At 32.0% G+C, this 27,747-nt stretch overlaps 3 protein-coding genes across 4 annotated transcripts in view; 1 reads left to right on the plus strand and 2 right to left on the minus strand.

Annotated features, from left to right (window-relative positions):
* Positions 1–9,133, minus strand: part of LOC116776313 (transcription factor CP2) — a 36,458-nt gene extending 27,325 nt beyond the window's left edge. Inside the window, exons 1-2 of the mRNA XM_061525441.1 lie at positions 8,923–9,133; positions 7,044–7,642 (exon numbers count right to left, since the gene is read on the minus strand). Of these exons, the coding sequence (XP_061381425.1) occupies positions 7,044–7,272 (229 nt within the window). The 5' untranslated portion in view covers positions 7,273–7,642; positions 8,923–9,133. The remainder of the gene's footprint in view (positions 1–7,043; positions 7,643–8,922) is intronic.
* A 5,242-nt stretch (positions 9,134–14,375) lies between these two features.
* On the minus strand, positions 14,376–16,218 carry LOC116776311 (probable inactive tRNA-specific adenosine deaminase-like protein 3). The gene is made up of 2 exons (XM_032669485.2): positions 16,011–16,218; positions 14,376–15,491 (listed from the first exon to the last, which is right to left on the minus strand). Exon 2 carries the CDS (start codon positions 15,471–15,473, stop codon positions 14,427–14,429), a length of 1,047 nt encoding a protein of 348 aa, XP_032525376.1. The 5' UTR covers positions 15,474–15,491; positions 16,011–16,218; the 3' UTR covers positions 14,376–14,426.
* Positions 16,219–22,397: 6,179 nt separating this feature from the next.
* Positions 22,398–27,747, plus strand: part of LOC116776145 (unconventional myosin-Va) — a 31,363-nt gene continuing 26,013 nt past the window's right edge. For both annotated transcript variants that reach the window (XM_061525258.1, XM_061525259.1), the window contains exons 1-3: positions 22,398–22,777; positions 25,696–25,818; positions 26,237–26,355. In XM_061525258.1, coding sequence (XP_061381242.1) covers positions 22,751–22,777; positions 25,696–25,818; positions 26,237–26,355 — 269 coding nt within the window. In that variant the 5' untranslated portion in view covers positions 22,398–22,750. The remainder of the gene's footprint in view (positions 22,778–25,695; positions 25,819–26,236; positions 26,356–27,747) is intronic.

Genomic DNA, 27,747 nt, shown 5'->3' on the forward strand with positions numbered 1-27,747 from the left:
TACAACAATCAGATCGACTTCGGGCTCTACATCACTAGCTAACAAAATATCTGCTGGCCTAACAACCTTGACAATAAGCAATTCCAGAGGACTTAACCCCGTGACTCTGTGTTGTGAACAGTTTAGTGCTAGTTGTACATCTGGCAAAGCTTCCTGCCACGACCGTTTACCAGTCTCGGCGGCAGTAAGCATCCTCTTAAGAGTGCTCATTGTACGTTCGACCTGCCCGTTTGCCCGAGAACTACCAGCGGCAATAAGGTGTAGTTTAATGTTAGCAGAATCGCAGTACTCTTTAAAATCTTTGCTGGCAAAGCATCTGCCCTGGTCTGCAACGATTCGTGTAGGCGCACCAAACAAAGAGATTCTAGCTTTAACTGCTTTTATACTACTAGTCGCATCGATGTGTAAGGTATGGTGGAGCAAAACAAACTTAGTGAAAGCATCGATAACTACAAAAACCTACTCCTTACTATCACTTTTTTCGCTAAGCTTCCCAGTGGCATCTATGTGTAAAGTATGCCAAGGGATCGCTATCTTTGGGATGGAGTGAAGCTTGGCCTGTGTTTTGCCAGATTGCGACTTTGAAATTCTGTATGTGATGCAATTGTCACAGAACTTTCTCACGTACTTGGTCATCTTATAGAACCAGTAAAGTTCGTACACTTTCTCTAAGGTCTTCTCCCATCCCAAATGCACCAATCCCTCATGCACACCATTAATGACTGACCACCTCATAAGTAAGAAACGGGACTTACCCCGACGCTGTATTTTGCGATACAAGACACCCGATCTGAACTCGTGAGTCTTTGCAATATCGTCAGGCAACTTCTTAGCTTTAAGGTCATTCACCAACTTACTAATTTCTTCGCCACGCTGTTGTTCTGCTAACAGCCAATTACTAGTGAACTCAGTAATAGTAATTTGTTCTGACTGAATGGTGCGTGTGAGCTTCTTTGACTGGAAGAGGGTTTCGTGAAAAGAAGTCCGCATGTGCCATACGCTTACCATCAATGTGAATTACATCAAAGTCAAAGTCCTGGAGAAATGTCCACCATCTCTGAACTCGAAGCGTCAAATCCAGCCTTTTGCAAGTTCACTGAATGGAGTTGTAGTCGCTTGGTACGATAAACTTGCGACCATGTAGATAGTAGCGCAAATGCTTAACCACGTTTACAACCGGTAGAGTCTCCAACTCGTATGAATGCTATTTCGACTCTGCGGCTGTAGTACGCTTACTAAAATAAGCAACTGCATGCAGCTTACCTGCTTTTTCTGCATAAGCACCGAAACGTATCCAACCGCACTTGCATCAGTATGCAACTCGATCTGTAGATCTGGATCGTAGATCATAAAAACCGGCTCCCGTGGTAGCTTGGAAATAATTTATTACCTTACCACCTCATACTCAGACTTCCAATCTAGTTTACTATTAGAGCTCGAAGTCAACGCGTATAACGGTGCCATTGTCTGTGAGAATCCCGCAACAAGCTGCCTAAAATAGGAGACCAAGGATACTGGTGAAAGGTGAAAAACTAGGACGAATAATATTTGGTTAACTTTTTCCCTAACAATTAATTAATTAAAACAAATTAATTGGTTAATGTTTTCCCTAACAATTTTTCGCTCCTGAGGACTTAAACGATAAGGGCGACAACTTACTGTTTTGTGGGGGTCAATGAGCCTGATGGTCATAGGGTCGGTGTTGGCGTGAGTCATAGGTACACCAGTAATAAACGACTTTTCGAAAGACTTCAAGATGTCAATTAATTCTGCTCGATGTTCTAAAGGTACATCAGTATTAAATTAAAGTTGTTCATTCTCGCTAACACTACACGATTCGATAATACAAGTTTTCTCTACACTCAACAGTTACGAGTCATGTGGACAGTTAGGCTTTGAGATAATTTTTCAAGTCCTACCATTATGTCATATTGAAGGCAATAGTCGGGTAAAACATGAAATAGGATTTCTAAAGTAATGTCGTCAATCTTAATAATAGTCAAAATCTGTAACATTGATTTAACAGATGTTTGCCCTATGCCTGTCATATTAATAATACTATTCAATCTTCTACCACTAAATTTGCTAGACACAGATTCTTTAATTAAAGAGATTATGGTACATATATCCAGTAGGCGCATCTATATTGCTCAGGTCCACCCGCTTCTCTATAGTTGAAGCTAAGCTGCTACCGTTGCCTCCGCCCTTGCTCCTCCACTTCGGGCAGCTGAATGAGTAGTGGCCTTGCCCTTGACAGGAGTAACAAGTGATGGAGAGGTATTCTGCAGCAGGCTTCTTGTAGTTGTTGAAGCGAGTTTGGTTATTGTCTCCATTTGGCTTCAAATTCCTCCTCGAGAAGGACTAAGTAGACTTATGGCCCAGTTTCCCACAGTGAAAGCACTTGATGCTTGCATGGCTTGTAGCTGGGCGAATCCTCTTAAAATCTGGCACGTCACTGTTAGGTGGAGCTCTTCTCTTTAAAACGACTCCGCTGTAAGCCCTTGTTGCAGTCATTTTTGCAGTTGCAGGACAATCGTTGAATACGAGGCGCGAACTGCGAAATATGTGCCAGAACTGTGGCTACCGCGATCTGTTCTATCGTCAAGTTTTTCCACCTTGATATAATAAAGGTCATCAAAGAAGCACCATATGCAGCAAGACATTCATTTTCTTTGTTTTGCTTCCAGCCATATTAATAAGGTAAGATGCCACAGTCTCAGGACTTGCGTACCTTGCATTGAAAAGCTTCTTGAAATTTTCTCAGTCATCCCTGGAAATGATACAGTCGACAGTCATGTGGATTCGTCTCCTTTCATTGCACGACTCAACGCAATAATTAACGGGGCGCCATGTTGGCATCCGTCAGTAATGCACGTGTCCGCTGTTGCAATCTAAGCACGTCCGTCCACATTGTGTCGGTCCGGATCAAAATCAGGAAGACGAAGTTCGTTCGGAGATCACGAATGCTTCACGGCCTCTAGCATGGCCAGAAAGTTTCTATTTTGCTGCTCCAGTAACAACAATAACTTTTCGCTTTCGGATGTATTTCCAGCACGTGGGGCGTTCCGGTTACATCCCACTTCTGATAACGGAGGATCAGAAGATAACTCATTATCAGACATAGTGAACGATGGAACAAGATTTAGTTGGTAACGCAGCGAGTTCATCCACTTCAAAAATGTCGGTGACATTCCCTTTTTTCTCTGTCAGTTGTCCAACGTCAAAACCGACACCGGGGTGACCTCACTCAAGCTAACTGCTTGACGTTGCCAGCTAATTCGTAATAATTTGTAAAATAAAATGGAAATAAAATCTTAATTAATTCTGACGCTCCGACATATATATATATATATATATATATATATATATATATATATATATATATATATATATATATATATATATACACTACAAAAAAAATATTACGTATGAATTATAGTTGCGATCGTTTTGCGAGAGTTAGCGTCATCATCATCATCATCAGCCTATAAGAGCCCACTGCTGAGCAAAGGCATCTTCTCACACGGAGAGGGTTACAGCATTAATCACCACGCGATTTCAAATTTATAATTCGAAATTATAAGTCCAGGTTTCCTCACGATGTTTTCCTTCACCGTCCGTCAGTGGCGTCTAAATACTCTAAGAAAGTACATATGATTCGGAAAAGATCACGTTGCTATTTGCCAGGTTTAGAACCCGCGCCCTCACGTATGAGAGGCGGACCTTTTAGCCCCCAGGCCACCACGTCTTATAGTTAGTTTAAAGTAGTTAGTTAGCGTAAATTCATGAATATTAATTTTATTAAAAAATTGTATGTTTACACCAACTTCGCTCATACACAATGAGGTATTTGAAAATTATATCACGACAAATCCAATGTACAATTCTCGGGATAATTTGAAATGCACTATGCATTAACACTGATTTTGTGTCGTCATTCGTATTGTCTGGCGTTTGGATCATAAAATCAGATATGCATTTGTATATTATAAAAGTACCCATTTAACCCATGTTAGTACAATATCATAAGTATCATCATCATCAGCCTATCGGTGCCCACTTAGCAAAGGCCTCTTCTTCTTCTTCATGGAGAAGGTTAGAGCATTAATCACCGCGTTCGCTCAAGGCGGATTTTGCGGTTTCAAATTCGCAGTTTTAAATTATAAGTCCAGGTTTCCTCACGATGCTTATCTTCCACTGTCAGTGGTGTCTAAATACTCTTAGAAACTACATATAACTCAGAAAAAATCACATTGGTAACTTGCCAGGCTTTGAACCCGCACCCTCATGCGTGAGAGGCGGACCTTTAACCTCTAGGCCACCATGATTTGATGTCATAAGTATACGATATTTTAATTTCTGATCGAATATTATAACTATTTTTAAGTAAACCTGATAGAAAAACATTCAGCTTCTGGTTACAATTAATAAATGTGATTATAATTACTTTCTTTTTGTTGTTTATTGATATCGAAATTATATTTATATTGCATAGATACCTTTACTATACTCTATGACTGCCCCTCTATGATATACTTTATATTGTCTATGTTTGTAATTTACTTTTTCTACAATAAAAAAAGGCCAGTGAAGAATAGAGCAGCGAATTCGTTACTAATAATTGTTTTGATTATTAATATAATATGTAATAAAAAAAATTGTTACCTTTAGTTCATGCAAACTTAATTTATTGAAACGCTCGTTCAAAAAACAAATTCTATCGAAATTTATTTATCTTTAAAAAAAAATCGCACTTAAAAATTTTATACATACGCAGAAGAAAATTTTGGAATCACAAGATGTAATGATTATTTCTGATCAACGAGCGGTTTTATTTATATTTCAACCGAAGTTTCGGCTAGTTTTGTTTAGCCGTGATCACAGTAAGGCGGGACCATATTGTGTCACTGATTTCTTAATTATCTCTCATATTCTGTATGCTTATGCTGAGTTTCAATCGTCACACAACTTAGGAAGCGTTAAGAGTTTTTTACTTAAACTTTCGTCCTTAATAATATTAACGTGGGTTAATGAATGAGTTTGGCGTCGGGACGTGACGACCCCATCGCCCAGCGGGTAACCGGTGCAATCAGTAATAGGGGGGGGGGGATCTTGACCTCCTTATGAGGTCTTGGTCCACGGCCGGGGGTCAGCCCATGGAGGAGTCGGCCGTCCGCGGCCGCCGCGTTTGGCGTCGGGACGTGACGATCCCATCGCCCAGCGGGTAACCGGTGCAATCAGTCACGAGGGGCGGGGGGGGTTCGCCGCTGAACGCGGCGAAGGGAAACTCAGGCCTCGGTGAGGAGAGTGACCGCTGGTGTTTTAGTGGGTAGCATGGGCCCTTCTGGCCCGTGAATCTCACATAAGATCCTCCGTCTCCCCTAGACGGAGGGTTAGGTATAAAACCTTTCACCGCGTTAACAAAAAAAAAAAAGGTTAACGAATGAGAAACGGGAAACGCTTCGTATGTAACGACAATGTTAGCTTATTTATGCCTCACATAGTAAGCATACATAAGCTAGGGATGCACAATGCATATATATATTGATGAAAATAATGAAAATCATTAAACGCTCACGGTATTGAATATTACTGTATATAAAACTGAGCTAAGGTCTATATATTTTATCTATAATTGCTGATTCTTTAATTCTGTAACAAAATTACCAACGACCTCGCGCTGAAGCTAGTCGTCCCGTAAGGTTATGAGCAGCAACACCGGTGTGGTCACCACATGGCTATATTACAACTTATTCTTTCATTATTCGCAGATTTGGATAGTTTGATTCTAACGCACAAGACAACCACATCGTAAGATAGATCCAATAATACCAAGACAGATAAGAAATGAAAATACTCAATGTAAGATATGCACTCTTATTACAAATGTGATTTACGTAATCAAAACTATTTAAAATTTTTATAGTAAATTATTTTTTCTACTAACTCTATAACAAGCATAAACAAAACACAAAACTATTGTGTTTCTTATATGAAAAATATGACTAAAAATGTGTTAAGTCTCTGAATAAGTTAATAACCGTGTTAATTTAGTTTTAAATGTCTATTTATTTTAATTTAATGTACTCGTTACATTAATTCTGATATATTGCATTGGTTATCCGGAGATATATTTGTGATATTTATCTCGTGTGTGTCAAGTCATTGACCAGTCAGCTCGCAATAGCTTGACGATTTTAAGACGAACACATCATCGAAAGAAAACCCGATTCTTTGAACCACACAATTGCTTATAATTGAAACTGGCATACAACAAAATGTAACCTGAAGAAACTTTTATACTAAAATAGTTTATAGCTAGTTATAAATAAGATCTAAAATGCTAATTAAGATTTAAAAAAAAAATGTCTGAGACCAATACCAGGGGCTGTTTATTTTGGACATGTGCAATCGTGGTACAGGGAAAAAAAGACCTGCCAAAAATATGCAAACTTTGGTTTGAAGACAGGGCCTCTACAGCCTTTTGTCTTGTAAAGAAATAAAAGTCAGTTATAATTATATATAATAATATTTTATGGATTTCATCCCCAAAAAACCTGAAGATGGTTCAAATTACTATGTAATGATTGCCTTCGTCTATAGAGAAGTTACTAGATCTGATCCCAAGTAAGCTGCATTTACTACGCCATAGATATTATTACGGTGTAAGAGAATTTAAATATCACAGATTAACTTGTGGGTAGAGTGAAAAAAATTTCAGACCTGAAACGGCTTAAAGTTGGCAACAATAAATGGTGGGTTTCAGGCGAGCCTAACTAGATTTGATTTGTTACTTTAAGTTCTAGAACATTTTCATAATATTACAGGACGACTTGCATCTTTTATTAGCTGTTAATTCCTAATAACCACTAGTGACAAACTATTTGTTATTAAGCTGCAAATATAATTTCAGTAAAACAATTTTTTTGAATAAAGAACTCTTCAATTACATCCTACATTCGAAACTGCTGCCTCCGGGATATTTCGACATGAACAATTTTTTGAATTCAACTACCGTAAAACCGTAAAAAGCGATAACTTACCCATGACCTTCTTGGGCGGCATCTTCCTTTGCTCCTTCTCCTCCAACTCCTCCCTGCGCATCTTTCCCTCCTGCCACTTGCGCTTCCTTCCCTCCCTTTCCCTTTCCTCTAAATACATCCCCAAGTCCTCAGAACCAACTAGTGTCAACTTCACAGAAGACTCCCAAGCGAAGTCCTCCTTACGACCGTCATGCATAATATAGTCTTTAGAATCACCAAAAAATTCCATCACAAACGGGCCATGGCCCGCACAACACTATAGTCACTTGATAGATGATGTGACGATGATGATGATACCACCAGCTTGTTAGAACAGGACGAAGAACGAATTGTACAGCTTTTTGATTCCTGTTGTCTCTCTCTGTCTGTGCCGCTGCAGGAGTTGGTTCTCGATTTTCAGCAGCATGTTGGTACTAGAGCGACAGAGGTGATATTGTATGTGTGGTACGCCTGGGAAGGTTTTCTTTGTGAAGCGGTTGCCGATCAAATATGTTGGCTGACAGTTGAGAATGGCCTCCATGTGGCCTCTTTTGAGGTACAGTTCGAGTTTTCCGAGCTCGATGTCTGCCTCTGTTCGCGGAGGCGGTCAGCTACGGCTCCTGTGGACAATTACACCATTTACATTACGTTCTTATAAAATTTGAATTTAGAAGCATCTCAAGTCTCCATTTAACAGCTGTCACATTTAAAATTTCGAACATTTGAAATCTAAAACCGATGCGTTCAAATAAAAGTTTTTTTTAACGAATCGTTCACGTAACTCAAAATAAACGAACGGTGTACTTGAGTGAATTAAATTAAATTTTACAAGCTGTAAGAGGGCTTCGTTATGAGACTGTGATTTGATAAGATAATACAAAAGTACCAACGAGTAAAGCATTTTGTAGCAATTAAAAATTTATGAGTACCAAAAACAGTAAAAATTTAAATTTAACTAAAGAAATTATAAAGCAAATTGACAACATTTGTTTTTGTTCAAAAATATATATCAGATTTCACATAATTTCGCCATGCTTGTTCTTGCGGTATTGGTGAGTAAACGTCATAAGCGTACATAAATAATTAATATTTTTTTTATATATAATGAATTGTGAAATCTGAATATTTTCAAAATATGGGTCGAATCGATTTATTAAATTTTTTACCTGTATAAATACCTGGTAAATATTTTTAAACCCAATGCGAGAGTCCATAAGAACATTCAGTCCTCGTTAGTGATAAAGAGCTTAATTTAAAAAAAGGTCTAGAAGAAGTTGAAAAAAAAAAATTCTAAAAGAAGTTGACAAATAAAAAATCCTATAAATATATAATTTTTAAAATTTTAAGAGGACAACATTGAACAAAAAAACTTATTTTCAAAAGCAATTATTAAATGATTAAAGTATCCGTTCATAGATCTTTTATGGATTACCTTTTCTTTTCATATATGTATATACATATAAAAATACTTTGAAACAAGCAAAAACCGTACAAAGCGAATAAGTAATTTTTAAGAGAAATTATATGTTAAAAATAATTTAAAATATAATAATTTGCAGCGGAATTTTGTTTAACGGCTAATGGTCAATTCCTTACTAGTCAAATTGTATCTTATAGTCCACATCATTCTACATAATAGACTTTTCGTTTGTCATTTTTTAATCTGTGACATAATGTCCGTATCTCGTATAGCTGGAGGTCGTTGTTTATGACTGACATAGTTTTTTATATTCTTAAACCAACAAACAATAATTAAAATAAAATAAACAATAAAAGGTCATCACAAATTTAACCTCAGATTCAAATTGTCAAAGAAAATATAAATACTTTTTTTATACCCGAACTGCTTTCAAATCCACGAGTTCCGATTTCAAATTATGCACAATCAATGTATTCTCACCTTCGAAATAGTCCAAACACGAAAAATCACTTTAAATAAAAAAAAAAGCCTATAGCCGCAGAATTACTTAAACGGCGGCCATTTTGGCGAAAAAAAACCGCTCAAGTCACGCCATGATCATCATCGGACATGGCCTAAACAACCATAAAACGTCTTTTTGGCAATCCGGACTAACTGTGCGAAGCGTTCAGACTCTATAGCTAAATTGGTATTTCAAATGAGTAAACAGCGAAGATTGCTGGTAATTCTCTGACCAATGGCGCGCTGTGGGCAGAATTGGTCCATTTGCGACAGGGTCACTCAATTGTTGGGTCAAGACGTTCGCTGGTTCTGTACATACGGAGGCCATTTTGTTTTTTTATTACTTTAAATTAGTTAACAATCTTGCTAAATACAAACCTATATTTAAATCCTTGCAAAGAGTTTCAGTGTCATATGGAATTTTGCACGCGAAAATATTCACTATTATACTTTTTTTTCTATATTGTGCTACAGATTATTAATATATATTTCTATTGATAACACGTAAGAATGAGCCGAAGTCGCCCCGAATCCTGTATTTTAAATATGGCGGAGTCCAACAATTAAAGACAATCAGTTTAAACAAGACGCGAGTGTCGTTTCTTTAAATTGATATTTATTGAACGCTATTAAAGTAATTTTCGCGATCTCTTTGTTTAGCAAATTTTTTATTTATCAGAATGAGAGCGAGCTGAAGAACTAAGCAAAAAGAAAAAAAATCACATAAATATTAAATATATATTTTAAATTTTATGTTCAGATTAAATAAAATTAAAATCAAAGTCCATAGTTTTATGGTGCAATTTTTTTTTGGCAAAATATTTTAATAGTTCAGAAAACCCAAGAAAAGAGGTTTAATTGAAAGAATTTTTTTTTTATTGCCGACTTAATATCTAGCACAATAATGCCACATAAAAACCATCACTTTTTTAAATGCCTTGATTAGACTTTTAGTAAAGAACTTTTCAATGGGACCTGTATTCACTTTTCTCTTTGCGTAATTTAGAAACCTTCATTGTCTCTTAGCAACCTTTATTGAAAATTTAAAGAATTTCTAATATTCCAATGAATATTGGAGAAGATCTATTAATTAGTGCACTTATAACGGTTTTGGCATAAAACCGACGCTGCCAAAAAAAAAAAACGCTCACCATTAATGTTAGCAGCGCAGAAAATCTTTGGTCAGTCGAGGCTCGTGAAGATACCAAAGGAATTCTTCATTACCAACATGGATATATTGCAGAGTGTGTCCATTAATGTTTCCTTGAAGAGCAAGCTTGCCAATTTACCGTCCTTCTTACTCTTTAGGTGGTGCGAACTGGTTCTGTCTCGCTCTGATAAGATTCAAGTTTCTGGAAAAGAAACAAAACATCGTCAGTATATTTAACAGAACTAAACTGAAAATTACATACAATTGTATACAACATTTTTGACTAAAATTTTAAGAAAGCAGACATATTTTAATGCTTTCTATGATCTAAGAAAAGGCCTTCCAGAATATCTCTTGACGTACAAAATCAAAATTGGAACATACAAAAAGGTCTTTGACCCCCTTTGATACTTTTTTTTATTACGTCCAATTGCTATATTCTCTGTTACTTCAAAACATCTACATGTTCATACTAATGGAACTTAAATATAAAATAAATCATACAAAGCCGGATTACATAACTAATTCCAAACAATACTATGCGTTACAGTTCTCGATCGGGGACAATTAATATGAAAAACCTTAATTGACCCATCGATGACGAGTAATGAGTATTTAACTGGAATTAATATAAACGATTTTTAATGACTCCCAAGTAAGCATCCGTTGAACAAACAATCTTATTGTACAATTATGATGACAAAAACTACTATAGCTTTTGTCTGTGACATTGTCCGCGTAGATTTCCCATGTAATCTCGTAGAGATTGAACAAAGTGCGTTACATAACATATTACGCTGAGCACAGCGCCATCTATAGTCTGTCATGTGACTTCATACCAAATAAAACTGACCTCACCAAGTAGAAACGCATAGGAATGAATTGATAAATGATATTCTATGTCTTGTTCTGATATTTAATCTACATAAATGTCAAATTTAATCAAAATCCGTTCAGTAGTTTTTAAGTGAAAGCGCAACATACCACTATACATGCTCGTCAATTCAAAGAACACCAGCTTTTTTATCACGAATAGTTAAATTCAATTTCTGCAAGTGATGAGATACACATATTTTTTGCTGTCATGTAATTTTCCTAATCTAATATAGTATAGAGATAAAAATATAAGTGTTTCATTGATAAGGAAAACTAATGTTTTCTGAAAAAAATACCTAATTATAATAGGAGCAAATAAAAATACAATACAATAATATACAAATATTGCGCTATTTCGTCTCTAAAACCATCAAAAGAATACATATACTAATGTGTTTAATAATTTCCTTTTACTAAAAGACGTTTTATTAAAAGTATAGGAAAAAATATTATAATTATTACATGTTTACATCTTCACTCCATACGCAGCGTTAATAGTTTTTCACTCATGAATCTCCGTACATTATAGTATTGACGTAGGTTACAGAATGAGAAACGGCAGACGCTTCGTATGTAGTGTAATGCAAACTTGTACTAAGCATACTCATCGGCAAATAGACTGTTTTTACGTGAGAACCCTCCTGTAGCTGATGGTGATATCTCGCGAAAATCTATTACGAGGGGGAAGACGCTCATTTCACAATTACGAGAGAAGCAAACTAATTTATATCTTGTTATACGAAATTGTACCTTAATGTATTGTAATAGGGATATTGTGTACTTGACGTTCAGTGACAACCTTAAGTGGGATTTATTGTATCAGGATAAAACCGGAGTGTATGAGAGCTATTCGGTTACTATATTAGATCGTTCAAAAATATACGTATATAAAAATAATAATAAAGAAGCTTGTAGGCTTAAATTAAATATATAGTAATAGACCAAAATGAATTAATTTAAAAAAGTATTAATATTATAAAAAAATCAATTAATTATAATTATGGAAATAAAAAAATATATTTAAAGATCAAAATCAAATTTCGAACTCACCAAAAAGCGTCATATGCTGTTAAAGAATTGTCGGCCATTTTGTATTATAATTTTTAAAAAATTTCGAGATACCCAACTCGTCTGAATCAAATCTGAGCGTGCTCTGTACTGCATATGCCTATTGCCCCAATGGGTAGGACTCACAATTGGTGCACTACAATGACCTCACGAGGAATCAGATTTAGGCCAGTATCATTATGATGACGTCAGATAAAAAAAAATCTCATAGAAACATACAAGTACAACCAAAAAGGTTTCAACCTTTAAAATACTCAAAAAATAAATTATCATTATTCATCTCATGGCTATGCAAATACAGACGAAGATGATTGAATAATCAAAAATTTTACCAAAGATAAAAGAACATTTTTTTTGGTTACGTGTTTATGACGTCATTATCCTTAATAAAAAAAAGGCTAAAGCTGATTGCGTTCAACTTTAAAATTATTACTAATTGTTTCTAGTTACTATAGTAAAACTATGAAGATTTGAATGTTTTAAGTAATATGAAAATAAATAGTAATTAATAGGAATTCTATAACGTGTAACTGAAACGAAAACGAGTGCTTGAACTCAATAAAAAAAAAAAAAACATTAAGAACATGCCAAATGCTTGTAAAACTCAAACGTCTTATTTAAAAAAAAACTCCAATCTCAAACTAATATTCTATAGGAATGCAAGATATACTATATATCTTGATATTTGAAACCAATATGTAGGTATCCTAGACACAATGACACGGATATTACATTATATATAAATATATATAATTGAAAAATAAAAAGTGCATTTTCTCCTTTCAAGTCGATTAATGATGAATGAAATATTTTTGTCGACTGCTGCTTTAGATCAAAAAGTATTTTAATTGCATCATGGTCACGAACGCGTCAAATGAGTCGTTATATGGTTGCGGGAAGCCATTTTGTTAATACAAGATAAATATATAGATGTGAAAAAAAAAGTCAGGTAAAGACTTAACACATTAGACAATAGAATTGCAAAAAATATAGAGGGCATTGTATTATTTTAAAAAGAATTAAACTCATGCAAAAATTATATAAATATGTATTACCTTAAAACTCTTTTATCAGTCTATAAGGCTTCTGCGTGAAAAATGCACATAAATTTATTCGAATATAATCGGCTAATTGAGTGATTAATTATGTAATATAAAATTTCATTAAGCAAATTTTGTTTTTTATTAAAAATAATAGCGAAATTATATATATATATTTTTTTTATTGAGGCTAGTTAATTATTTATGAAAGCAATATTTACAGTATATTATACGCAGGAGTGAAAGGAAATAAATAAAAAATATACATATGTACATTTACAACGAGCTTATAAAAATCATAAAATAAAATACGATCTGTGATGCTTATTCTCAATAATATGTACGGAACATGGAAACATCTTTAGTATAGGTGTCGGGGGCGTCGATATATAATAAGATTAAAAAGAACGTCATTTCTAAACGTTTTTAAGGATCACTTGTTTATATGCTATTTTCTTTTCCACTTGACTGTAACTGTCAAGTTGACACAGTTTTTTTTTTTTAATAAATACAGGCATAATATGATTATACGTACGTAAGTTCAAAGCGACTCTGACTACTTATTTTTTTTTTCCTTTTAAAATTATTTATGATCTTTTTTTTAAATAATTTATACATGTACTCATTGTAACATAGTATGTTATGTTCGATAGTTCGATTTTAGCAATGAAATCACCAATCCAAGGACATTCATTCATTTCGGCTGGTATTTAGGTTTATTTGATAGTAAATTGAGGGAGTGCTTAACACAACATACACAACAATAATACTTTGAAAGAGATATAAACACGCTTCGCTGGAAAAACGGAATAAATAGAAAAAAAAACAAATTAACAATACCTAATGTTAAATTAAAGGAATTCTTTTTATCGTAGAAGTAATTTGTACAAACATACCTATACATAAAAAATAATTTAATAGAATTACAATGAAATTATGTAGAATTAAATAAAATTCTTCAACTTCACTGATCGGCGTCCTAGAATCTAAATGGATATTACGTATTAAAAAATATATATATATATATGTTACAGATATAAGTCTATTACCATTTTATCGTTATCAGATATGTTTTTATCTAAATTATGAAATTTTTATAAACCGGTTTCATGAATAAAAAGTTTCATACCGACTTTAATTGATGTGAAGCAAATTTTATATATCTATTAAAATTTAAACCTTCAAACAAGAACTATCTCATACTAAACAGATAAGTGCACTCCTGATTTTAAATCGCTTATAAGAATAACATCAAATATTCCTTCATAGTGTTACAGATAAAAAATACAACAAATAGATTATAGGTAATAGGTTTAATAAAGAAATAAAAAAAAGTAACAACATTAATGTTATAAAAATCCAGTGAAAACTTCAAAGTGATGATTCAAAGAGCTTATGGTTTGTAATTTCACTGTTGACTTCAGAGCACCTTTTTCTTCGTTGTCTATACAGAAGAAGATTCTTTTCGTTCGAGCATGTACTAAGGCCATAGAACACATATGACAAGGCTCTCTCAATATATACATGTTATACCCAGTACATAAGTACGGACCTTCTTTGCTATTTTTATTACTATCTCTAACACCAAAATTTATGCCGAATTTTTCTTTTAAATTAATCATTAAATCGTCTGATATGTTGCTATCCCAAACACCGCCATTTTGGGTCCTAGCTACATTGTCTATGGCTATCATGGCGGTGTGTTGTAGAGGATGTGTTTGTCTATGGTCAAATGCGATAGTAACTACTGCATTGATATCAGGATCAACAACAACACTTGCATTTACATCTTGTAATCCAGCATCACATAATTTTATTTGTAAGCAAGTTGCCTGCCACTTAACAATTTCGAACACAACTTCCATATATTTTTTGTGAATTAATAGTTCATGATCAGAAAAGAATGAATCCCTGACAAGCTTCTCCCAGTAGTGATTTGGATGAAAATTACACGGCCAATACTTTTTCGTCTCCTGGTATTGTCTAGTAACTCTCGGTGCTATGAACGGCACTTCTAACACTTGAAAATAATCAAATATATCTTTAAGTTCGCCAACATTTTTTTCTATGTACTCTTGTATTGTCTCACTGTTGAGAGAACTGATCGGACATAGAATTATATTCTGCCGTTTCACTCTTTTCAAATGTTGGAGATCTTTGAGAGGTATTTTTTCATTTAATGTCATAACAGCTTTCGATATGTCTTGAACATTCCTTATATATCCAACGTAAACTTTGCCTAATTTTATCGGCTCATTGAATTCATCACTAACGACAGGTGATAGGTTCTGATCTGATGATTTAATCTTGTCAATCCATATATCTATAGTGTCATCTGGTAAGTAAGTATTGACAGTTCTTTGTTTTTTCAACGGAGGCTCTAATTCTAAATCCATTCTCAAATCTTGATCTTGCTGAAAATAATACCGATGACACACTCATATTAACACTTATGGATTATTTCAACGATCTTGCATGTAAATGGCATTATTATTATTTGTTTATAAAATAATGTTTATAGGTATATAATTACAGAATTCTAATAAGTAAATTGAAAAAAAATATTGAACTTAAATGAAGTTCCAGACAATTTAATGCCCTGTAACATATAGTGTATGTGATATCTGCCTTTGAGATAGATGTTTTGAAGTTCATAGTTACCAAACACTTGATTTTTTTTTATTTCGGTAATAAAAAGATTTTTCAACTAATATACGTCAGGTGATAAGAGTGCAATACAGTGGGCCTAATGTAATGTCTTGTTGACAATACTGATAATTTTATGGACATAAAATATTCTAGACTAATAAAATAGGTAAAACGCAATATGAGGTTACACGAGTCGAAAGAGATTAATAATCGGATAACCGATTCGACGCAGTGATAAATTAAGCGTAAATATATTGAAAATAAATAATTAATCGGTTAAATACCTTTATAAGAATATAAGTTGTCCTCTGATGCTGTAGCTGGAAATTGCCATTCCAAAACTATTGTAGTATTTGTACAATTACTTCTCGCACCAAATACGGATATGGTATTGTAAATTAAAAACAAAAACTTGCTCACCACACACGTTAAATAATAAAATAGCAGCCATTCAGCAAACTCTGATTTGGTTTCGATTACAAAACGTGTCTTATCACTGACGTAAAGCCGACTAATACTTTCATTGGCTCTGATTGGTTATAAAACAAAAGACGAAATTTCGTAACCAATGATAATTTTCGGTTATTTCAGTGGTGCAATTGGAAACATACTTGTTTATTTCAATGAAAAATTTCGTATAACGCATCTTTTGGCACTATATTTTATTATTTTATAAATACATTTTGTACATTTATTACATAATCTGAATAAGATTTATTTGTCAAATACACTGAAAAAAAAATACTTCTTAATTTAATTAAATTAATATAAATTAATAATAATTAACAAAAAAATAAAGTCATGTGTTATGTAACGAAATTATTAAAACATTGACATGTTTGATTATATCACATCATTACCCATTTATGTATCATAAACATCATCGTTGTTGCCAGAGTCTTTGCAGACTCATCGTGGTCATCACGTATCAGCGATCCGTATACATGATGACTTTCTTGGGAAGATATTCGCAGTGGTTTCCTGTTGCCTTCTGCACCAGCACTTATTGGGGCTATTTAGACCCTAAGGCTTATTATGTATACAAGCCTTTATTTAAAAATTTGTATTGATTTTATATATTCCGTTCGAATGATAAATTGCTATTATATATTAAATATGTATTATATATATAAATATATATATTTAAATCGTATATGGTTAGCTAAAAATGATACTTTTTAAGAGTATCTTTTTGTTTAAACTTTGGTTATTTTATAAAAAAAATATGTTTTTCTAAAATTAAACAAACAGGTTTGATGTAGTAAAATTAAAATGATATCCTTTTCATGATTCACTTGGAATATGTCAAAAAGATGTTATTAAGTTAGAATTATTTAAATATATCGTTGTAAAGGACAGTGCATTTTCAATATACGGACAGCAACTTGACTGGAGATCGCATATGACCCCGAAGACTTTACTAACAGTTTTAACTATGTATCTAATTTAATTTAGTACAAAGCCATGAAAGGGCATCACATCTTGGTGACAGATTTTCTTTTGCTATTTTAGTGTGTAACAAAAAGCTGGGAACATTTGAGAAGCTTCTTAGTTGAGACACTCTTTCTAAAAACAAAAGTTGTGGTATTATCATGACCAAGACACTCCTTTATGATGTATTATTGATAAAACATCTCTCATAAATTTGATTGGTATTAAAATAAAAAAGGATGTTGAATACTTATCAGCCCTTCTTGTCTTTTAAATCAATTGCCGGAAACGAGTAAATGTCAAAATCTTTTTACTTTCTAACATAACAACTAGCAGTCTATTTATGGCAGAATTTCTATTTTCTTAAGGGATATTTGTTGTTTTAGATCTACTAATAAAGTTCCTAATTGTGACTTTAGTCGAGGCTGTTAAATTTAATTTCATTCAAAAGTTAATGCCGGATCGTGTCTCCTCCATTCTACACGACACTGGCAGAATATACTGTGCTCGTCTTTGCACGGATTAGGGCCATATTTAAAACAACCTTTTTTTTTTATGACGCAGGGAAACTCTTTTTACGAGCCGTCTCACCGGCCTTGGTGGGGCCGGAGAGGATGTGTGAGGCTCGACCTGGGCAGGTATATTTAAAACAACCTAACCTAACAACTAGCAGTTACTAATTCCATACATCGTAACTAATTTACAAATTCTAAAATTATCAATGAAATGCGAGTGTAAAACGTGTATGTAGGTTTATACATATCATCCTGGACTAAATCTTCAAATTCCCTGAAGGTATTTCCATAACTTAACCAATCTTTGTTTGCTCGGCTAAAGTGCTAACTAAATTAGGCAACAACTTTGGGTCCGTGGCTAAAGAACACGATGTTCATATTTGACTTGCCCAGTAAATGGATATCATGTTTGCAATCAATCTTCGACTGTGTGATTAGGTTATGCCCCTAGCTAAATTTAGAATTTCGTCTTTATACTAATAATAGTGAAATACTTTTTATAATATTAGTTCATGATGTGAATTATATTTTTACTTAATACTTTGATTAATTTTAAGAATATGACAAATCTAATTTGGTAGTTTTAACATTTTTAATATCAATACAAGTGATAGGTATAATGAGGGCTAGATAAATAAAATATATATTTTTTTATTATCACTTTTGTTTATTATATATCTGGTAATCAATTGTGACGGTTACATATTTATATATTGTCTAAATGCATTGCAGTATATATTGTATTAGTAAATTAGTGTTGTCTATGGTCAACGCCTTTACTTCTTTTCCATTTCGTTGTAAAACGCCTGACAGGTTTGAGAAGCAATCTCACATAACGCCGACAATGACTGAACTGTTGCATCGTACTCTAAAACAAGTCACGTTTAAATTGTTAACCGATAACTGCTTTAAATTAATTGTTTATTAAAAATATGATATAAGATAGGAAAATTGTTTGGTATAATAACCTCATTTGATATATTCAATTCAAAGCTATTGAGATGTTATCAAAAATACTTACCAACATTGTTTCTTTTACCAAATATTGAGCCGTTTAATGGAATCTTCTTGTAGTTAGCTTCACTTAATGTGATCAAACACACAATGACGAAGAAGCCCATGATAAAGAAGCGCATTTTTGTTCTAAAATTTAATAAACAACAAAATTTTCATACCTTTATATTATCAAAAGCTTACATTCACAATATTTTTACTTACTTTTTCTGATACTTGATAGTATTGAGCTAGTATGAGGACGATCTCGAACTGATGCAAGCACTCAGTTTTCAGGTCATTTTATACAAGCAACGGATAACTTAATAAATGTTTTCTATCGGGATAAAATTATCTCAGAATTGCATTACACGAGACATTTGCTAGGAGATTGATCTATGATTGAATTTATTTTTGAATTTTCTTATAATTGAAATAGAATCTTAGACGTAGTTTATTTAAACGTACTAGAGATTATTAGATTTATTTAGATTATTTATTTATTATTTATTAGATTTATTAGATTTATTTTTTAGATTTATTTATTTATTTTTTTTTTATTTATTTATTTATTTAAGCAATGCTTAATTAAAAATCAAATACGTAAATATCATTTACCCAGCAATAGTTTATAGTTATTTTAAACAGAGACAGAAATGAAACTTCTCAGCATTCCACGGATTCACCGCTGCCGGGTCCGGATCCGGATTGCCGGGTCCATAGCAGTAACAACTATTATAGGTAAATAGAAAAGTGGCATATATATATATATATATATATATATATATATATGACTTATATATATATGACTGCCGGTGACTTTATTCAAACGAATTTTAAAATTTACAGTTGTCTGCAAAATACGTTTAATATGATGCTTATTTTAGTTGCCAGAGGCATAAAATACCTTTCGCTTGACTTTACTCTGTACCACAAGGATATTTAAGATAAATTATAAAATACGTGTTATTATAATGTCTAAGCTACATATCTGAAGACAACGAAATCAAGTTACTAATGATTTAGTGTAGTGACCAAACATAAACATTGACTTTATCATTAATCATGGGTTTTCTCATATGACACATGAATAAAAATTAAATATAGAAAAAAGTTAAATTAAAGAAGTTAGGTCTCATATAGCCTAGAGTTATTGATGAGAAATAAACATATTAATCAAAAATTATCATACAGTAAAAGTAGTAATAGTGTTTTGATACACCTTTATTGGTACATAAGCCATTGTAACAAGGTCTTTTTCTGAAAAAAAACTTCAGTTACTCGTGGCAGCACCTCTTCTTGTAATACTGGGTTTTTGGGAGTCACAGTTTAGATAGTATCCATTATATTAATCTTATTATTACCGTCCAAAGTATTTACATTAATTTTCAGCATTTTCTGCAACGTATGGAATTAATGTGTCTGTATCTAGAGATAAAATATGAGGTGGATAACTGAAAACTGCGGGTAATTCATAGTTCATTGTTCCACTGTGAGGTGCGCATAAACCAAAAGACGAGAACATTTGTATGAGACGTTTCGCACCAAATCGCTGATGAAAAAAAAAATAAAAGACCTTTGCTGTAGTTTTGATTGAAAGGTTCTAGATAGTTCAGCAATTATACAGTGGCTAAAGTTCGCACAAATTAATTAATTTTCTGCAATGCCTATGTAAAGGATTTTGTTCTTAAATACTCAGTAAACTTATATTAATCAGAAATAAGCGCCATCTATTGTTAATGGTACGACACTTTATGCAAAATATGAACAACTGTTATGTATGTTGATAAAACTAAACGGAATCAATAGACAAATTACAACCTATATATTATTCCGATATTAATGCTACATTATTTGAAAGCTTCATCGAAATCGGTCAAGTATATTTTACGTTTAATAGCAACAAACATTCATACATAATTATATCTAACACAACTTTCGTATTTATAATATTATTGGGATATACATTCAATGTTTTGATTACTAGATTTTGTCTTCCGTAACTGCAGGCTAAAACACTTTTCTTTGTATGTAAAAAAAGATAATATTTGATGTAATTCTAAACTAAAATCGTAATTTAAAATAATTTGACATAAGGTGACAAGGTAGATTTTGATAATTAGGTACTGTGTTTAGGCTAGAAGTGCTGCCCATAATTCGATATTCTCTCGACTCCAAGACGTACATTTTTATTTCTTTTTTTTTTATTTACTGAAGGATTTAGTATACGGCCATAATTTTTACAAAAATATATAATTAATTCCTGTTATGTAAAAAGATCTTCAAAATCTTAATAGCGACTAAGTTTAATGCTGCCAGATAAATTATGCGTTTTATACTTATTAAAAAACATAAAATATTCGCTACTTCAATTATAGGAATTGTTTAGCTATAATCGTAAAATACAGGTAAATTAATATAAAATAAAATATATTAAAATACACTCATTCGGTGCTTGTCTTTCTAATTAAAAAAAAACATGTTTCTAGTTAAATATTTAATTTGGTTGTCGACAGCTTCTATCGCAATGACGTAAAATAATTAAAAAAATATTCTTTCATACTCGATATAAAGTAATAAATGAAACTATTACACTTATTATAAATTTAATTTTTAATCTCATATAGAGTGGTTTGATAATATAAACCATATAAAATGTATACACAAGCTAAAACTATTAAGTATAGAGGCCGCAAAGTTATATTCCACAGTAATTATGCACTAACTAAGTTTTGATCCCCGGAGCTTTATTCCTATCAATATGTGGTCGCTATCCAATGATCCCATAATTGAGTGGACCTAATTCTGTGCTATAAAACGCCGGGATACTTCAAACACCACATCAGTTGACACATCGTCTTCAGTGCTACCAGATTCAGAAAACACAGCAAGGTATTTTATTATATTTGTCAAAGGAATATATTTTCATGACTATATACATTATAAAGGATGTTGTGGATTGCTAATTGTATTATTTCTAAAAATAGAAATATTGAAAAAAATAACATTTTATTCCAGATGTTCGGAGTATTCGCTCGTCTGACTGTTGCTATCACGATTTTGGCTATCCTGCTCTGCATGGTGGGTGACGCTAAGGCCAATTACAAAAATGCTCCCATGAATGGTATCATGTTCGGAAAGAGAGGACCCACTGGTAATAACAAAATTAAAACTGTAATTTTTTATATCATAAACGTATAAAATACAATAATTATTTTTGAGGAAGAATATACTTGTTTATAATAATTGTCAATTTGTGTGTTGAACAACGATTGTCTGTTACGTAACTATTTATATTATTACTTAATTTTCGGTTCTTTAAACATTCGTTCATTCGAATTTAAATTTTTCGTAATTTTTTATAATTTTAGAATATGACACTCGGGGAAAAACCTTCACTGCACTCTGTGAAATCGCCACAGAAGCCTGCCAGACTTGGTTTCCATTACCAGAAAATAAGTAATAACTTAAAAAACCAACCATGATCTTTTTGCGCATAACTTAGTTGTGCATTCTATACTTAATCTTTAATAGCAAACGCTTACTGTTGTTTTTGTCAAGTAAAAAAATAGATTAAATAACCACGATAAACTTTTTTTTAACAACAATTTTTATTAATAATAGTATTCTTTAGAAGAAACAATAAATGGCTTTAAATATTTATTCACTTTGTTTTATTTTTTTCTTATTTGTGTCTAATCTGACCTATCACTATAGCGTATGGCAACACTGCTGTGAACTTAAAAAGATAATAACTTGCAACATGTATTGTTTGAAAAGTCTAATTTTTTTGCATTGCCGCTCTTAAAACACTATCTTTCCACCCGGAAAACATGGAACATTCTCACGACAGGGAGTTAAAGAGTTCCATCTTTTGTATGTCGCTAACTATTGATGAAAATTAGTTTTTCTGACACATGTCAATAACATCTCAGTGACGTTTCGCAATTCAGATTCAGAATACTAAATAATTTCGAATCTACCTTATTATAAAATGGATTTACAAAATACTGACCTCGTGGTGAAATAATGGTGTAATTTAAAGTGTTAAAATAAGTTTAAAATACGTTTAATAATATTCCAAAATGACTACAAAGGAACTATATACGAAGGTAAATTTTAATCTCATAATATGTTTTGTTTTTTTTTTCTTATGTGGCTGTATTATTAAAGTATACAATTCATAAACACTTTAAAGTTTTTTATAGCGACCCGTTATGATAATCGTTGGCATAAATTATTCACATCTAATTACTCTCACTCTCTAAGTCAGATGCAGTAAATGTAACTCATACGTTTTTTAATTATTTGTAATCACATAATTTATACATAACTCTTACTTATAAGTTATATCACAATATATTTAGGTCAAGTGCCACTTGTCAATTAGTTATGCTCTAATTAATTAATTTATATTAAGAATATGCGGAAGCTGAGGTTTTATAGATAAAAAATCACAGATTTTAAGGTCTGCTTGAAATTAATTTACAAAAGATTTATGTCCAAAAGGAATCTTATTAGATTTCCATCAAGATATAATTGATATTTTTTTTGTATTATACAATAACTACAAGTTTGATAAGAAAATATCAAATGCATAATTTAGAAGTTTAATTTTAAAACTACTATTATAATGCTGACATAAAATATATTTTTTTTATTATTAAAGAAATATTTTCATAATTTTTTCTGGTTAAATACTAATAAAATCTATTTTTAACTATGAAACCTTATTTCTGTTTAATGTGAAATGAGGTTGTATTAAAGTGGGATAATACTATGACATTAACTGACCTAGGTGTTAAAGACTTTTCATAATTTTGTATTATAAGTTTTTTATTAAAAAAAATGGATCTTCCATTAAATTATCTATAGGTATTTTTTAATTATTCTATTCGTTATATTCATAGTGAATATAGAAATAATATTAATGGATCTTAAATAAGTTGATAGAAGTATAATGCTAAGAAAAATACAAGCAAAACAGTGTGGAAATTCTTGTTAATCTATAATCCCGGGGCTGTGCAAATGAAGCCTAGAAAAAAACTGTAAAAGTCGTTGTACATGTGAAAATATCATACTAATTTGTTATAGACATGACTAAGTAGGCGATGCTGTTAATTGAATTAACTGGGATTAGTTAGAGGTGTGTTTACAGATATCAGTTGTGGAAATTGTTATGTTTCACATAATATATGTTTTATTTTCAGTATATCTGGGTACTTATAATTTTTTTCTTGGATTTACTACAACAGCTAGGGTTGAACATAACATTTTGGTATATAGAATTACCGCCTCACCTGATTTAATACTTAAGTGTATATTGAATATTAGTTTAGTAAAGTGTCTTATTATTTGACATATCTGAAGCTCAGAATATCTAGAAATATGAGAATAAACACCTTTGTATCCTTATATTATCTATAAAATAATACTGTTTGTAATTTAAGGAGGTTTAATTCAATTGTTGGTTTGAGATGAAATAATAGATTTAAACGGTAATTTAAGTTTTAAGAATAATATTTATTAGCTTTCAATATGGCCACTATGATGTAACATAAGTGGTATGTTGTAAGACACATCAATAAAAATACTCGTTAAAGGTCTCTTCAAATATTAATGAAACAGGTTTTTTATTGAGTTGGCTGTATGTGTGTGTGTGTTTTTACATGTGTTTATATGGTGTATGTATTAAGGCAACTTATCAATAAGGATTTTATATGATATGATTACATAATAATTTTGTTAGCACTGACCAATCTATAAATTTTCTTATACCGATCTCCTAATTTAGTGTATACCAAATATTTGTGTGTGTGTGTGTTTGTGTGTATGTCATTGTGAGATAAGTAATAAACTATTATAATAGTTTTATATGTGTGTCCTAAATTCTTTTATCACTTTAAAATTGTATCCGAAGCGCTGAAATGACTATTGTTATTGATGAATATTGAGTGATTATCGTTATAATGCAATCTGGATTGATTGAATATTAATCTAACAGATAAGTTATATTATTCGATTTCTTATAGTTATCGAGTTAATAAAAAATATATATTTTTCTCTTTCTAATCTAAAACTTAATATACATATGCCATTTTGTTTTATCTGTGTGATGTCATCTCTTAAACACCGGATGTATCACAATTTTTTTTATTACCGAACATTAAATCTACCATTCATACTATTTTCTTTCTATCTATTAATACATTTTGGTAAATAATTATATGTAAAATAGCTATCGTATAAGTTGTTTGTTTGTAAATGTTCAAAGCAAACTTCTATACTATAAATATCACTATATATTTTTCATGCCTGGTTCCAAACAGTAATGGTTGATATAGTATTTAGCAAGACATAATTTTATCATGCACCTAAACCAACCGTTATTTTGAAACTTTCAAACTGTCATTACCTTTATTTTCTTTTTGTTTATTCATTGCTAATAATATAAGTATTTAAACAACTTAAACATCCTGATAAGCTATCCTTTAGACTCTCACCAAATACCACCACAGAGTTCAGTCTGTGGTGGTATTTGGTGAGATAATATTTTACTAAAACTATAATTTTACTGTAAAATATTATTTAACAACAAAACAACAAACAACAACAAAAATAATATTTTACAGTTCATTGCAAAATATTATTTTGTTATAATAAGTAAGAATATTGATGTGAATTTTTTTTTTTGTGAACACCATCTTCCTCTTATCCTTTTATTGCACAAGAGATTTATAAACTAATGGTTGCAAAATTTATTTTGTCTAGTGGCCCCTTTGAGAACACATTATTTTTTAGTGCCCCCATTTTTTACTCGCCACCCACAATAACTTATCCTAGACAAATGAAATTACAAATCACCCTACACAACTTCAAATTTTTTTTCTGGGTCCCTTAGGCCTGCAGCGTCAACAAGAGGTCGTTATCACTTGATTTGGGAAGGGCTGTAAAACTTATAGCTATTAACATAATACAGTGCTGAGCATTAGCTAGAATTGGTCCATGTTGATAGTGAAATTTATTCCAGGGGGCCCGGATATGGGTGGAGCACCCGGAACTTGTGTGGGAGTGTGCCACCGTGACCAGCGACTATCGTTCAGGAGTCCTGATCGTTCAAACAGACCAGACTGGCGAGCTGCGTCAGATTAAGGTGAATCAATTAACTAACTACCCTCAAACTCATGGGTATACAGTAACATGGCTTGTGATACTTGCCTCAAAACAAACAATATCTTCAATGACCTTATAATCTATATGTTTACTGTAATTTATTTTACTCTTTGGTAGTTTTATATGTGATTTAATTATAAAAAAATTTTTAAAACATTGTTTTGTAGAGTCATAATTATAAAGAAAAATTTACCTATCTAGTCGTTTTTGTTACTACTAAAAAATACATATATATATATATATATATATATATTGTTATAAAAACCTGTTAACCGTTAAAGATTCTATGTACAATTATAAACAGTCATATTAGGGTCTTAAAAATGCCTGTGTGTGCGTATGTGTTATATTCACGCGCAAAACTTTAATACATGTGTGTGAATATGTTTTTTCTGTAGATCACAGATGAGAGCAAGATGCCCCCCCTAAGGAATCCCTCGCTCCTGATTGGTCAGAATGATCTGACGTCATTGTCCTACCTACACGAACCCGCTGTACTGCATAATTTGAAAGTCAGGTAATGAAGAGCTGTTATTAATTAAATATGTATAGGTATTACTTTCGTTCCTTGTAACTTTAGTAAGCGTTTCCAACGTTAAACTTGACGTCGTCCGTTACGATGGATGTGTTTTTTTTTTAAATTAAATAATCCATATAAAGCAAAGAGATAAAATCTTTTCGAAAAATCACCATCAGATCCGAAACATGATGCATAATATAGAAAATTTTTCATACTCGTATTAAAAATTGTTAGTAATATATGATGTTAAACAATAAGTATTACAAACACTTGTATAAATATGACATTACCCAACGTATTTAATATGAAGTGAATCTATATTTGAATTATATTTTATGAAAAATATGTTTTTCAAAGACTAATACTATCACTTATATCCAAATTTTATTATCGATTTAAAGTTGGCTACGTTGAACTTAAAAACTGCCTGCCTTTAGTTTGTTTAGTTCACAAACTATGGGTAAGCGTTCTTATATTACAGCATTGTACCTATCAAAGTGCAGATTTTCATCCAAAACAGTTTAGTATATTTTCGTAATCCCGTAACAAACACACATACAAACTTTCGTCGGTATATCCGTGGGATTTTGAACAAAATGCGAAGCAAAAGTCATTGCTTCTTATATTGGTTGTAATGATCAGGATTAGCTAAATTTTGTAGAAAATATTAACATAATTTTATATATATTTTTTAATTAATATTAATTTTCATGTATTAAAAAAATAAATTAATCAATGAATGCATTTTATATAATATAAGTCTCGTGTAACCGATACTCCTAGCCGCCATATTTCTTTAGACGTTGCGGTCAAAAATATTAATTTTAATTTATCTGTCCGTATACGATGACGTATCAATGTGTGGGTGTCACATGTTTGTGTGAATTCCTATTAGTTGCGGTTGGAATTAACGCACACTTAGAAGTATCCAACCGCTATATTAAATGTACGTGTGTTTGAATATGTTTGTGTGTGTGTGTGTGTATTATTATTACATCGCTGTATATATGTGTGCGAATGTTCCTGTGCGATGAGTTTGTATGTGTGAGTGGCCATTAGTTTTAGATGTCATCTTCAATAGTAAACAAGCGCATTTGACCTACATACGTACAGAGATAGTTTAATGGATCTAACAAAATATTGTTGACTAAATTAAAACTCACATAAAATCTAACTCTTTTGAAGAGTTATAATTTCTTAATAGCAAATATTTAACGTTTATTACGAGAGGCCTTTGCTCAGCAGAGGGTATCGGTAGGCTGATGATGATGATGATTATGATGATGTCGTTTATTGGGAATATTATTAAGATATTTTTAAGGACTTTATATATATACGTGAATGGAGTCTGAATATTTTTCAAAAGATTTTACAAACACGTAGAATTTA

Source organism: Danaus plexippus, chromosome 28, assembly GCF_018135715.1.
Source record: "Danaus plexippus chromosome 28, MEX_DaPlex, whole genome shotgun sequence".
Classification (NCBI taxonomy): Eukaryota; Metazoa; Arthropoda; class Insecta; order Lepidoptera; family Nymphalidae; genus Danaus; species Danaus plexippus.